Genomic DNA, 13,928 nt, shown 5'->3' on the forward strand with positions numbered 1-13,928 from the left:
ACTTTTAAAAAGAGTTTTGAGATTTACATATAAAAGAACTGAAACTAACATGTTAATACTAAAAAATGAGAGACTTAACAAACAATTCAAGTCTTTTTCAATGTATAATTTCAGCTACATCACATTGTAAACTTTTGCTATAAATTCTATGTCTTACAACCTTATTCTCCACACCCACCTGATGAAGGAGCTCCGAAAGCTTAGTGCTTCCAAGTAAACCTGTTGGACTCTAACCTGGTGTTGTGTGATTTTTAGGTTTGTCCACCCCAGTCCAACTCCGGCGTCTCCATGATGAAACAGAGAGGGGAAGTGAAAAAGTACACAAAAGGAAGTTTTGAATGAAGCTCAGGGATGGAGGGTAAAGATAGAGATGGGTGAAAGACAGAACAAGAGGGTAAAGAGGAGCTTGTAGTAAGCAAACAGGCAAAAAGACTACAGTCAGATAGACGTACAGTACGGAAACAGACCCTTCGGCCCAACCCGTCCATGCCGACCAGATATCTTAACCTAATCTTGTCCCATTTTGCCAGCACTTGGCCCATATCCCTCCAAACCCTTCCTATTCATATACCCATCCAAATGCCTCTTAAATGTTGCAATTGTACCAACCTCCACCACTTCCTCTGGCAGCTCATTCCATACACATACCACCCTCTGTGTGAAAAAGTTGCCCCTTAAGTCTCTTTTATAACTTTCCCCTCTCACCCTATACCTATGCCCTCTAGTTCTGAACTCCCCCACCCCAGGGAAAAGACCTTGTCTATTTATCCTATCCATGCCCCCTCATGATTTTGTAAACCTCTATAAGGTCACCCCTCAGCCTCTGACGCTCCAGGGAAAACAGCCCCAGCGTGTTCAGCCTCTCCCTGTAGCTCTAACCCTTCAAACCCGGCAATTTCCTTGTAAATTTATTTCTGAACCCTTTCAAGTTTCACAATTTCCTTCCTATAGGAGGGAGACCAGAATTGCACGCAACATTCCAAAAGTGGCCTAACCAATGTCCTGTACAGCTGCACCATGATCTCCCATCTCCTGTACTCAATACTCTGACCAATTCACAGAATAACAATTTTACCTTTCTGATTTCAGAAGGCATACCAGCCCTTATAGCAGCAGGAGACTACATTGTGGGCACCTGTAAAATCTCCACATTGGGAAGGATATATTGGTCTCGGAGGCTGTTCAACATAGATTTTCTCAGAATGATCCCTGGATTCTCGCGGTTAAATTATGAACAGTGATTATGCAAATTAGAGCTGTTGGTTCGAGAATTTGGAAGGTTAAGGGGCGATCTGACTGAAGTTTTCCAAACATTAACAAAAGGAGCTGGAGGAAATCAAGATTCCGGAACTGGAGGCATAGGCCAATTCAGGAAAGATGTTTGAAAGCATTTCTTGAGGTGAGGCGGCACGGTGGGTCAGTGGTTAGCACTGCTGCCTCACTGGGCCAGGTTCGATTCCAGCCTTGGGCGACTGTCCGTGTGGAGTTTGCACATTCTCCCCGTGTCTGCGTGGGTTTCCTCCGGGTGCTCCGGTTTCCTCCCACAGTCCAAAAACGTGCAGGTTTGGGTGGATTGGCCGTGCTAAATTACCCATAGTGTCCAGGGATGTGCAGGTTAGACTGGGTTATCCATGGGAATGCAGGTTTATAGGATAGATGGGGTTGGGTCTGGTTGGGATGCTCTTTAAAGGGTTAGTGTGGACTTGATTGCCCGAATGGCCTGCTTCCACACTGTAGGGATTCTACGTTTGCAATTCACAGACAGCAGGGGATGTGAGATCAGTTGTTAGTTTTAAATTTGAGACAGATAATAAGAACCAGGAGCAGGTGTAGAAGAAGTTGGTTTGGAAGTTATGAAGAAGGCAAATGGAATATTGTCCTCCATTGCTCAGGGGATGGAGTTTAAAAGCAGGGAGGTTATGCTGTAGCTGTGCAGGCCGCACCTGGAGTACTGTGTCCTTACTTGGGAAAGGACGTACTGGCTCTGGAGGAGGTGCAGAGGAGGTTCACTCGGTTGATTCCGGAGTTGAGGGGGTTGGCTTATGAGGAGAGATCGAGTAGATTGGAACTATCATCGTTGGAATGACCCCTCGTTCATTCAGTAAGATCATGGCTGACCTTTTCCTGGCCTTGGCTGCACTGACCCACCTGCTCTCAGTCACCCTTAATTCCTTGACTGTTCAAATCTCTCTCTCTCTCTCTCTCTTTGCCTTCAATGAGATTGCCTCAACTGCTTCCCTGGGTAGAGAATTCCACAGATTCACAACCCTTTGGGTGAAGACGTTCCTCCTCAACTCAGTCCGAAATCCGCGCCCCCTTTATTTGGAGGCCATGCCCCCTCGTTCGAGTTTCACCCGCGGGTGGGAACAGCCTCCCTGCTCCTATCTGATCGATTCCGTTCAGCATTTTATATATTTCTATATGATCGCCCCTCATTCTTCTCGATTCCAACGATGATAGTTCCAATCTACTCAATCTCTCCTCATAAGCCAACCCCCTCAACTCCGGAATCAACCGAGTGAACCCCCTCTGCACCCCCTCCAGAGCCAGTACGTCTTTTCTCAAGTAAGGAGACCAGAACTGCACACGGTACTCCAGGTGCGGCCTGTACAGCTACAACATAACCTCCCTGCTTTTAAACTCCGTCCCCTGAGCAATGGAGGACTTGCAAACCAACTTCTTGTGACGAAACAAAGGTGTGAAGAGATACAGGCTAAAGGCAGATATATGTAATAAACTCACACTGTAGCCGTGATCTCATTAAATGGTGGGGAACAGGCTCAAGGGGCAGATTGGCCTAGTCGTGTTCCTATCTCCTCTTTAACCTGGTTTTTTCACTTCTCCCCAGAGGAAGACAGGAGTGGTTCAGTTGGTAGCACTCGAACCTCTGCATCGCAAGGTCCCCCGGTTCAAGACCGACTCCAGGCAAATGTTCCAGTGCAGTACTGGGGTGCGGTGTTTCCAGTGAGACATTGAACTCAGGCCCCGTCTGCCCTCTCAGACGCCGTGGCATTACTCCTGAGAAAATCAGGGGGCTTTTTTTGGTGACGTCACTTCTGAGGGATAGGGTGCGGTTCTGATCACCCTGTTATATTATTATTGAGCTGGAGAGGGTTCAGAAAAGATCTTGTTAGAACATAGTACGTAACAGTGCATTACAGAGCCCTTGATATTGTCCAAACCTGTGGAACCAATCTGAAGCCCAACTAACCTAAACTATCCATATGTCGATCCAATGCCCATTTAAATACCCTTAAAATTGGCAAATCTACTACTGTTGCAGGCAGGGCATTCTCTGAGTAAAGAAACTACCTCTGACATCTGTCCTATATCTATCACCCCTCAATTTAAAGCTATGCCCCCTCGTGCTAGCCATCACCATCTGAGAAAAAAGGCTCTCACTGTCCACCCTATCCAACCCTCTGATTATTGTATATGTCTCAATTAAGTCACCTCTCAACCTCCTCTGTAACGAGGTTGTTGCCGGGAATGGAGGAGTCATAAGGAGAGGCTGAGACTTTTATCCCTGGAGCGTAGGAGGTTGAGGAGTGACCTTATAGAAACATGAGGGGCACAGTTAAGGTGATGAGTAAGGGACCTTGCCCAATGGTGTGGGATTTCAGGACAAGGGGACACGATTTTTAGGTGAGAGAAGAAGGATTTACAAAGGGCATGACAGACAACTTTTTCACACAGAGGGTGGTATGGGTATGGAATGAGCTGCCAGAGGAAGTGGTGGAGGCTGGTACAGTTACAGCATTTAAAAGCCATTTGGAGGGATACATGAATAGGAAAGGTTTGGAGGGGTGTGGGCCAGGAGCAGGCAGGTGGGACTGATTTAGTTTGGGATTATAGTCGGCACGGACTGGTTGGGCCGAAGGGTCTACTTCTGTGACTCTATAACAAGCAACGTACAAAGAAAACAGATTATTTGCTCATTATCACACTGTTAACTGACGCAGGATACTGCACCCTGCAAGCCACATGCCATCCTGACTTGGAAACATATCACCGTTCCTTCAGCGTCGCTGGGTCAAAATCCTGGGACTCCCTCCCTAACGACACTGTGCGAGTGTCCCTATACCCCAAAGACTGCAGTGGCTTAAAATGGCAGCTTACCACTGGAACCATACTATAGCTTGTAGAGGTAGATTTTGTCCTGGTTTTCTTTATGAAGAAAGGTTAAGAGAAGGATGCCCCAAGGTCTACTCAGAGCCAACAAAGGAAACAGTTTGCGAGGCCTTGGTTTTTAAAAAAAAAGTTGGAACAATAGAAGCAGCCTGACTGGGTGGGGGATTTTTAGTTTTTCAGTTGCAGTTGCTAGGGTCTGGAAGCTGGGTTTAGAAGCTGCATCTCTCCCTGCTACTCTCTCTCTGAGTTTTCTCTTGATGTTTTCCTCCTGGACTCGAAACTTGCCTGTGAAACAATCCATTTTACTGATTTTTGCTTTTTGCCAAGGGTTTGTTTATGGGATGTTACTATTGGAAAAGTTACTGTTTAGTAGTTAAATAATCTATTATCCTGTTCGGTTTTCCAACGGAGTTAAATATTCCAATGCCTTCCTGCTTTTAACTAGCGTGCATGAATAAAATATGTTTTGGTTAGTGCTGGAGAGTTTAACCAATCGAATTGAATGCAGTACAAAACAGCTGGCACTTGCCTTTAAAGTAAGGAACACTCAGGATTCTAGGCCATCTTCGAAATATATTTTGACGGGGTCTGGTCAGGGCCATGGCACCAGCTCTGAATGGTCAATCCACTTCCACAGGGCCTAGGTGGGTGCGGTTAGATTCAAACTGTGGTGGCCTCCATAGAGGAATAGCTGGCCGAAGCTCAATGGCTGGGCCTAGCCACGAACAAGGATCAAGCCACCGTACCCATGCTGAACCCCGTGGCCCTGCCCCAGGAAGTGGATGGGTCTCAGGTGGGAGAGTGGCACAGGATATGGGGGGGGGGGTCACACTCGGGCCTATGGCATTCGCCCCACCTCACCTCCGAAACAGTCACTCACTCATTGCATTCTTCAGAGGAGAGATAACCTCCACACCCTCCCTGGGCACGTGCAGGGAGTTAGTGTCAATGTAGTACGTCTTCCCCGACTTTGCGTCCTTCTCTTCATCGATCTCCATGGCCGCCTCGTCGTGGTTAATGAGTCCCACGGTGGTCGGGAAGTCCGCCTGGGAAAGCAGAAATCAGCAGGGACGTCAGGGGCGAGGGAAAAAAACAAAAGGCTTGTTTCAGTTTCTCCCCCCTCCTTCCGGGAGTGAAATCACAGACAGAAAGGACAAGGTACATGTGGACAACTTTGAAGTGAGAGGGTGTGACAGAGGGTGACCCACACCCGGTCAGGAAGGGAAGGGAAGGGTTGGAACTATGGGTGGACTCAAGACTTAAGGAGGAAATTCCAATGACACACAATGAGTAAAGCTCCCTCTACACTGTCCCCCATCAAACACTCCCAGGACAGGGACAGGATGGGGTTAGATACAGAGTAAAGCTCCCTCTACACCATTCTCCATCAAACACTCCCAGGACAGGGACAGCACGGGGTTAGATACAGAGTAAAGCTCCCTCTATACTGTCCCCCATCAAACACTCCCCAGGACAGGGACAGCACGGGGTTAGATACAGAGTAAAGCTCCCTCTATACTGTCCCCCATCAAACACTCCCAGGACAGGGACAAGATGGGTTTAGATACAGAGTAAAGCTTCCTCTACATTGTCCCCATCAAACACTCCCAGGACGGGGTTAGATACAGAGTAAAGCTCTCTCTACACTGTCCCCAATCAACCACTCCCAGGACAGGACGGGGTTAGATACAGAGTAAAGCTCCCTCTACATTGTCCCCATCAAACACTCCCAGGACAGGGAACTGTACAGGGTTAGATACAGAGTAAAGCTCCCTCTACACTGTCCCCATCAAACCCTCCCAGGACAGAGACTGTACAGGGTTAGACACAGAGTAAAGCTCCCTCTACACTGTCCCCATCAAATCCGTGTTGAGTTCTGGAGATCTACAGCAGAGAGAGAGAAAAAAAACGCCCTTTGGCCCATCGAGTCAATGCCTATCTGAAGTAGCCACCTAACTAATGCTATCCCATTTCCCAGCACTGGGCCTACTGCCTTGCCATTACAACAGCCCGTCTGAGTATTCTTAACCGATCAGAGGGTTTTTTACCTTCAGAGGCACTGAGTTCCAGATTACTGCCACTGTCTGGGATTTCCTCACATCTGCTGTAAACTGTCAGGGCAAAACTATTTCATCGTCACCTCCCCCTCGGACTCTTTCAATTACAAATCTCTGCTGCCTGGTTACTGATCTAACTGCTATTTATCTTTCCTGTTAAGTCCCTCATGGCTGTATACCTGACAACTAAATCTGCCCCCAACCCCTGTTCCAAAGAATCCAAGCCCAGCTTATTTGAACGTTGGTCACGGGTAAAGTTCTGACGCGCATTCCTACCAGCCGAAAGTGAAGGAGTTATCTCAGATTACAACAGGACCTTGATCAGAAGGACCGTTAGGGGTGAGAAGTGGCAGATGGAGTTCAATTTAGATAAATGTGAGGGTGCTGCATTTTGGGAAAGCAAATCTTAGCAGGACTTATATGGTAAGGTCCTAGGGAGTGTTGCTGAACAAAGAGACCTTGGAGTGCAGGTTCATAGCTCCTTGAAAGTGGAGTCGCAGGTAGATAGGATAGTGAAGAAGGCGCTTGGTACGCTTTCTTTATTGGTCAGAGTATTGAGTACAGGAGTTGGGAGGTCATGTTGCGGCTGTACAGGACGTTGGTTAGCCGACTTTTGGAATATTGCGTGCAATTCTGGTCTCCTTCCTATCGGAAAGATGTTGTGAAATTGAAAAGGTTCAGAAAAGATTTACAAGGATGTTGCCAGGGTTGGAGGATATGAGCTACAAGGACAGGTTAGGGCTGTTTTCCCTGGAGCGTTGGAGGCTGAGGGGTGACCTTATAGAGGTTTATAAAATAATTAGGGGCTTCGATAGGGTAACCAGCGAAGGTCTTTTCCCCAGGATAAGGGAGTCCAAAAAAGAGGGCATAGGTTTAATTTGAGAAGGGAAAGATATAAAAGAGACCTAAGGGGCAACTTTTTCACACAGAGGGTGGTACGGGTATGGAATGAGCTGCCAGAGGAAGTGGTGGAGGCTGGTACAATTGCAACATTTAAAAGTCATTTGGATGGGTATATGTATAGGAAGGGTTTGGAGGGATATGGGCCGGGTGCTGGCAGGTGGGACTAGATTGGGTTGGGATATCTGGTCAGCATGGACGGGATGGACCGAAGGGTCTGTTTCTGTGCTGTACGTCTGTATGACTTGACAATTCCACCTTCCTCTCCGCACTCTTTTAGTTCGATAAGTGTGTGGGCATTTCAGAAGCAGCAAGTGTTTGGGCACTGTGGAACAGGTAACTGCCAAATGGTAGCAGAGAGAGAGAGAAAGAGAGAGAGAGAGAGAGAGAGAGGAAGTTAGTGGGAACGGGTGCAGGTAAGATACAACAGCAAGCCAGAAGAAACGGGGAACAATCGTATACCTTGGGGCAGTCTTCTCCAGCGTAGCCAGCTCTCACAGTGAATGAGCCGATGTCGAAGACAAGAGCTCCCACCTCATCTGACAGAGAGAAGAGACAATTAGCAGCAGCACTCGGAGATATTGACAGGACACACAGCGCTGGTTAATGGCACATTCAGTAACAGGACACTATAACTCTAGAGACACCAACAGGATATGAGGCAGTGGTTAAGGGTGGGGATTCCAGCACCTGGTATCAACAGACATTTCATTAATCTGGAGCTTGTGTTCCTGCGATTAACCAGAAATCCCTCATTTTCAAGCTCACACCCAGTTCTCTGGAGGGCTCATTTATTTTTTATAATATCTCTAAACCTGAGCCTTCAAGAGAGGCTGTGATTCTGTTCGCCGAGCTGGAAGTTTTTGTTGCAAACGTTTCGTCCCCTGGCTAGGAGACATCATCAGTGCTCTGGAGCCTCCTGCGAAGCGCTTCTTTGATGTTTCTTCCGGTATTTATAGTGGTCTGTCCTTGCCGCTTCCGGGTGTCAGTTTCAGCTGTCCGCTGTAGTGGTTGGTATATTGGGTCCAGGTCGATGTGTTTGTTGATGGAGTTTGTGGATGAATGCCATGCCTCTAGGAATTCCCTGGCTGTTCTCTGTCTGGCTTGCCCTAAGATAGTAGTGTTTTCCCAGTCGAATTCATGTTGCTTGTTGTCTGAGTGTGTGGCTACTCGGGATAGCTGGTCGTGTCGTTTCGTGGCTAGTTGGTGTTCATGTATGCGGATTGTTAGCTGTCTTCCTGTTTGTCCTATATAGTGTCCACAAACTCCATCAACAAACACATCGACCTGGACCCAATATACCAACCACTACAGCGGACAGCTGAAACTGACACCCGGAAGCGGCAAGGACAGACCACTATAAATACCGGAAGAAACATCAAAGAAGCGCTTCGCAGGAGGCTCCAGAGCACTGATGATGTCGCCTAGCCAGGGGACGAAACGTTTGCAACAAAAACTTCCAGCTCGGCGAACAGAACCACAACAACGAGCACCCGAGCTACAAATCTTCGCACAAACCTTGAGAGGCTGTGAGTTGGCAGTCTTTTGAGTTCCAGACTCTCGCAACCCTTCAGCCCGGCCACCGGTTACTTCCTGTCTTCGCCGCCAACTTACTGACCTGTCTTGTGAGGAAATGCGACTTTTCCTTTCCACCCTGTCCAGGTCCCTCAGCGCTCTGTGCACCTCCATACTGCCTGCCTTCAGCAGGTAAAATTCCCCCATTCCCAGCAAACTCTACCCTCTCGTCTCACTACCTCACGCCAAACCTCACTCGCACTTCCCCCCCGGGTGGGCTCCCAGCCTGCGTAGGCCTCAGTTTCAAAATCCTCATCCTTGTTTTCAGATACCTCACTGCCCGCCCTATCTCCGTAAACACCTCCAGCCACACAGACCTCTGAAATACCTGCAGTCCTGCAATCCCTCTCATTTCCATCATTCCATCATCAGCAATCATGCCTCCAGCTGGCTTAACCTTTAACCTCTGGAATTCCTTTGCCCCCACCCCCCCCCTTTCAGATGCTCCTCGAAACTAGCTTTTTCCACAGAGTTTTGCATCATCAGCCCATTGCATCCCCTTAGTGTGTCAAATTTGAGATCGTTCTTTAGGCGCACTGCAAATGCAGTGTTGTTGTTGCATCAGCCAGCGGGAAATGGCGCCGTTTCCTGACATGGCCACTGGTTAATCTCCCAGCGCCTGTCCTACAGGGAGCAATACACCCTCCACCCATCACAGGATGTGAAGGAATCTACTCAGATGGTTCCAGGACGAGAAGGGGATGTCCAGCCAAGGAGCTGGGGCTGGTGGGAGCAAGGGGCACGGTCATGGGCTGGTCATCCAGCGGGAGAGGCTAATGCAGAGAGAGCGGTGCTGGAAAAGCACAGCAGGTCAGACAGCATCCGAGGAGCAGTCAACGTTTCGGGAATTACCCCTTCAGCAAGCCGGTCGATTCTCCTGCCCCTCGGACGCTGTCTGACCTGCTGTGCTTTTCCAGCACCACACACTATCGACTCTGATCTCCAGCATCTGTAGCCCTCACTTTCCCCTAGTAGTGGTTAATGCTGCAATGACCAGCAGCTCTTCAATGTCAACTCATGAATACAAGTGGAATTAAGAGTGGTGATTCTGAAAGCATCCACCACAGGAAGGAAATTTGCCATCCTGACCCAGTGTGGCCTACACGTGACTCCAGACTCACAGGCTGTTTGTAACGACCCTCTGTAAAGGCTGAGGAAGCTGCGAGAGGCAAGTTAAAATGAACAAAGAACAAAGAAAATTTACAGCCCAGGAACAGGCCCTTCGGCCCCTCCAAGCCTGAGCCGATCCAAATCCACTGTCTCAACATGTCACCCAACTTCTAAGCATCTGTATCCCTCTGCTCCCCACCTATTCATGCATCTGTCCACACGCATCTTAAATGAATCTACTGTACCTGTCTCTACCACCTCTGCTGACAACGCGTTCCAGACACCCACCACCCTCTGTGTGAAGTATTTGCCGCATGTATACCCCTTAAACTTTTCACCTCTCACTTTGAAAGCGTGACCTCTCGTTATTGAATCCCTCACCCTGGGTAAAAGCTGATCTCTATCCCCCCTGTCTATACCCTTCATGGTTTTGTAAACCTCAATCAGGTTCCCCCCTCAATCTCCTATTTTCTAATGAAAACAAACCTAACCTACTCAACCTCTCTTCATCGCTAGCACCTTCCATACCAGGCAACATCCTCATAAACCCTCTCTGCACCCTCTCCAAAGCATCCACATCCTCTTGGTAATGTGGTGACCAGAACTGTACACAGTATTCTAAATGCGGCCAAATCAACGTCTTGTACAATTTTAACATGACCTGCCAGCTCTTATACTCAATACCCCATCCGATGAAGACAAGCATACCATATGCCTTCTTGACCACTCTATCCACCTGTGCAGCAACCTTCAGGGTACAATGGGCCTGCACTCCCAGATCTCTCTGCTCATCAACTTTTCCCAAGGCTCTTCCGTTTATAGTATAGTTCACTCAAGAATTAGAAACCGGACAGATCATCCGGTATCTCACACTCATTCTCACACACACACAGTCACACATACTCACTAACACACAGTCACACAGACACACACACACTCACATAGACACCCCACCACACACAGACCTCCACACACACTCACACCCTCCCACACACACTCAAACCCCACACACACACACAAAATCACACCTCCCAAACACCCCACACAGACACACCCCACACACACACGCACACCCCCCCACACACACACACTCACCCCACACACACACCCCGCACAGACACTCACACACCCCACACACACACACACACACACTCACACACACACACAATCCCCACACAGACACACACACACACAGTCCCCACACAGACACACACACACTCACACACTCACACACACACACACACCCCACACAGACACACACACACACATTCACACACACACACACACACAGACGCCCCCACACACAGACACACACACACTCACACCTCCCCCACACAGACACACACACTCACACCTCCCCCACACAGACACACACACTCACACTCGCAACCCCCCCCACAGACACACACACCCCACACAAACACACACACACACACAGACCCCCCCCACACTCACACCTCCCACACACAGACACACACACACACACACTCACACCTCCCACACACACACTCACACACACCACCCACACAGACACACACACTCACACACACCCCACACACAGACACAAACTCACACCTCCCACACACAGACACACACCTCCCACACACACACTCACAGACCTCCCACACACACACATACATACACACACACACCCCACACAGATACACTGACACACACCCCACACACTCCCCACACAGACACACACACACTAACACACACAAACCCTGCACAGACACACACACCCCGCACAGACCCCACACACAGACCTAAACTCACACCTCCCACACACAGACACACTCACACACCTCCCACACACACACACTCCTCACACACACAGAACCCCACCCCCACACACACCCACACACACATCCACACACACACACCAACCCCCTACACACACACATCCACACCCACACACACACACACCCCACACACGCCCCCCCACATACACACACCCACACATACCCACACCCATCCCCCCCACACACACTCCCACACACACACTCACACACAGACACAAACTCACACCTCCCACACACAGACACACACACTCTCACACCTCACACACACACACACTCCACACAGACACACTCCACACACCCCACACAGACACACACACACATTCACACATACCCCCACACAGACACACACACTCACACTCACAAGCCCCCCCCCACAGACACGCACACACACTCATACAAACCCCACACAGACACCCCCCCCACACACACACATACCCCACACACACGCAAACACCCCACACAGACACACACACACACTCACACAGATACACATCCCGCACAGACACGCTCACACACACCCCACACACTCACACACTCCCCACACAGACACCCACACACTCACACACAAACCCACCCCACACACACCCCACACAGACACACACACTTACAACCCCCCCACACAGACACACACACTCACAACCCCCCCACACAGACACCACACACTCATAGAGACACTGACACTCATTCACACCCCACACACACTAATGCACACCTCACACACACACCCCACACACACACCACACAGACACACCCCACACATTCACACACATCCCACACAGTCACACACACTCACAAACCCGCACACACTCACATTCACATAGACACACACACACTCATACACACCCCACACACACACACACCCACACATCCCCCCCACACACACACCCATACCCCCACACACAAACACCCCACACACACCCATCCACACACACCCCCACACACACACACAAACTCCCCACACACACACCCTCACAGCCCCCCCACACACACATCCTCACAGCCCCCCCACACACACATCCTGTACATACACACACACCCGCACACACACACACAACTCCACCTCACACACACACACGCCCCCCACACACACAACCCCACCCCCACACACACCCCCACCCCCACCACCACATACATCCACACTCACCCCCCCACACACGCCCCCCCACACACTCCCACTACACACACACCCCCACACACACACACCCACTACACACACACCCCCACACACACACACACTCCCACACACACACACACTCCCACACACACACACACTCCCACATACACATACACACACACACACTCCCACATACACACACACTCACACAACCCCCCCCCACACACACACCCCCACACACGCACCCAAACCCACCCCCCACACACACACACACCCACCACACACACACAGTCCCACACAAACCCCCACTCCCCCCACACACACACACCCAAACCCCCCACACACACACATCCCCCACACATGCACACACACACACACCCATCCACACCCCCCACACACACACACAAACTCCCCACACACAAACCCCACACAGACACACACACACATTCACACATACCCCCACACAGACACACACACTCACACTCACAAGCCCCCCCCACAGACACGCACACACACTCATACAAACCCCACACAGACACCCCCCCCACACACACACATACCCCACACACACGCAAACACCCCACACAGACACACACACACACTCACACAGATACACATCCCGCACAGACACGCTCACACACACCCCACACACTCACACACTCCCCACACAGACACCCACACACTCACACACAAAACCCACCCCACACACACCCCACACAGACACACACACTTACAACCCCCCCACACAGACACACACACTCACAACCCCCCCACACAGACACCACACACTCATAGAGACACTGACACTCATTCACACCCCACACACACTAATGCACACCTCACACACACACCCCACACACACACCACACAGACACACCCCACACATTCACACACATCCCACACAGTCACACACACTCACAAACCCGCACACACTCACATTCACATAGACACACACACACTCATACACACCCCACACACACACACACCCACACATCCCCCCCACACACACACCCATACCCCCACACACAAACACCCCACACACACCCATCCACACACCCCCACACACACCCATCCACACACACCCCCACACACACACACCCTCACAGCCCCCCCACACACACATCCTCACAGCCCCCCCACACACACATCCTGTACATACACACACACCCGCACACACACACACAACTCCACCTCACACACACACACGCCCCCCACACACACAACCCCACCCCCACACAC

General features: G+C 50.2%; 1 protein-coding gene across 1 annotated transcript in view; it reads right to left on the reverse strand.

The window, feature by feature from the left end:
* Positions 1 to 13,928, reverse strand: part of LOC132835217 (actin-like protein 6B) — a 79,615-nt gene that overhangs the window by 48,419 nt on the left and 17,268 nt on the right. Inside the window, exons 3-4 of the mRNA XM_060854580.1 lie at positions 7,551 to 7,627; positions 5,012 to 5,177 (exon numbers count right to left, since the gene is read on the reverse strand). Of these exons, the coding sequence (XP_060710563.1) occupies positions 5,012 to 5,177; positions 7,551 to 7,627 (243 nt within the window). The remainder of the gene's footprint in view (positions 1 to 5,011; positions 5,178 to 7,550; positions 7,628 to 13,928) is intronic.

The sequence above is a fragment of the Hemiscyllium ocellatum genome, chromosome 44 (assembly GCF_020745735.1).
Source record: "Hemiscyllium ocellatum isolate sHemOce1 chromosome 44, sHemOce1.pat.X.cur, whole genome shotgun sequence".
Taxonomy (NCBI): Eukaryota; Metazoa; Chordata; class Chondrichthyes; order Orectolobiformes; family Hemiscylliidae; genus Hemiscyllium; species Hemiscyllium ocellatum.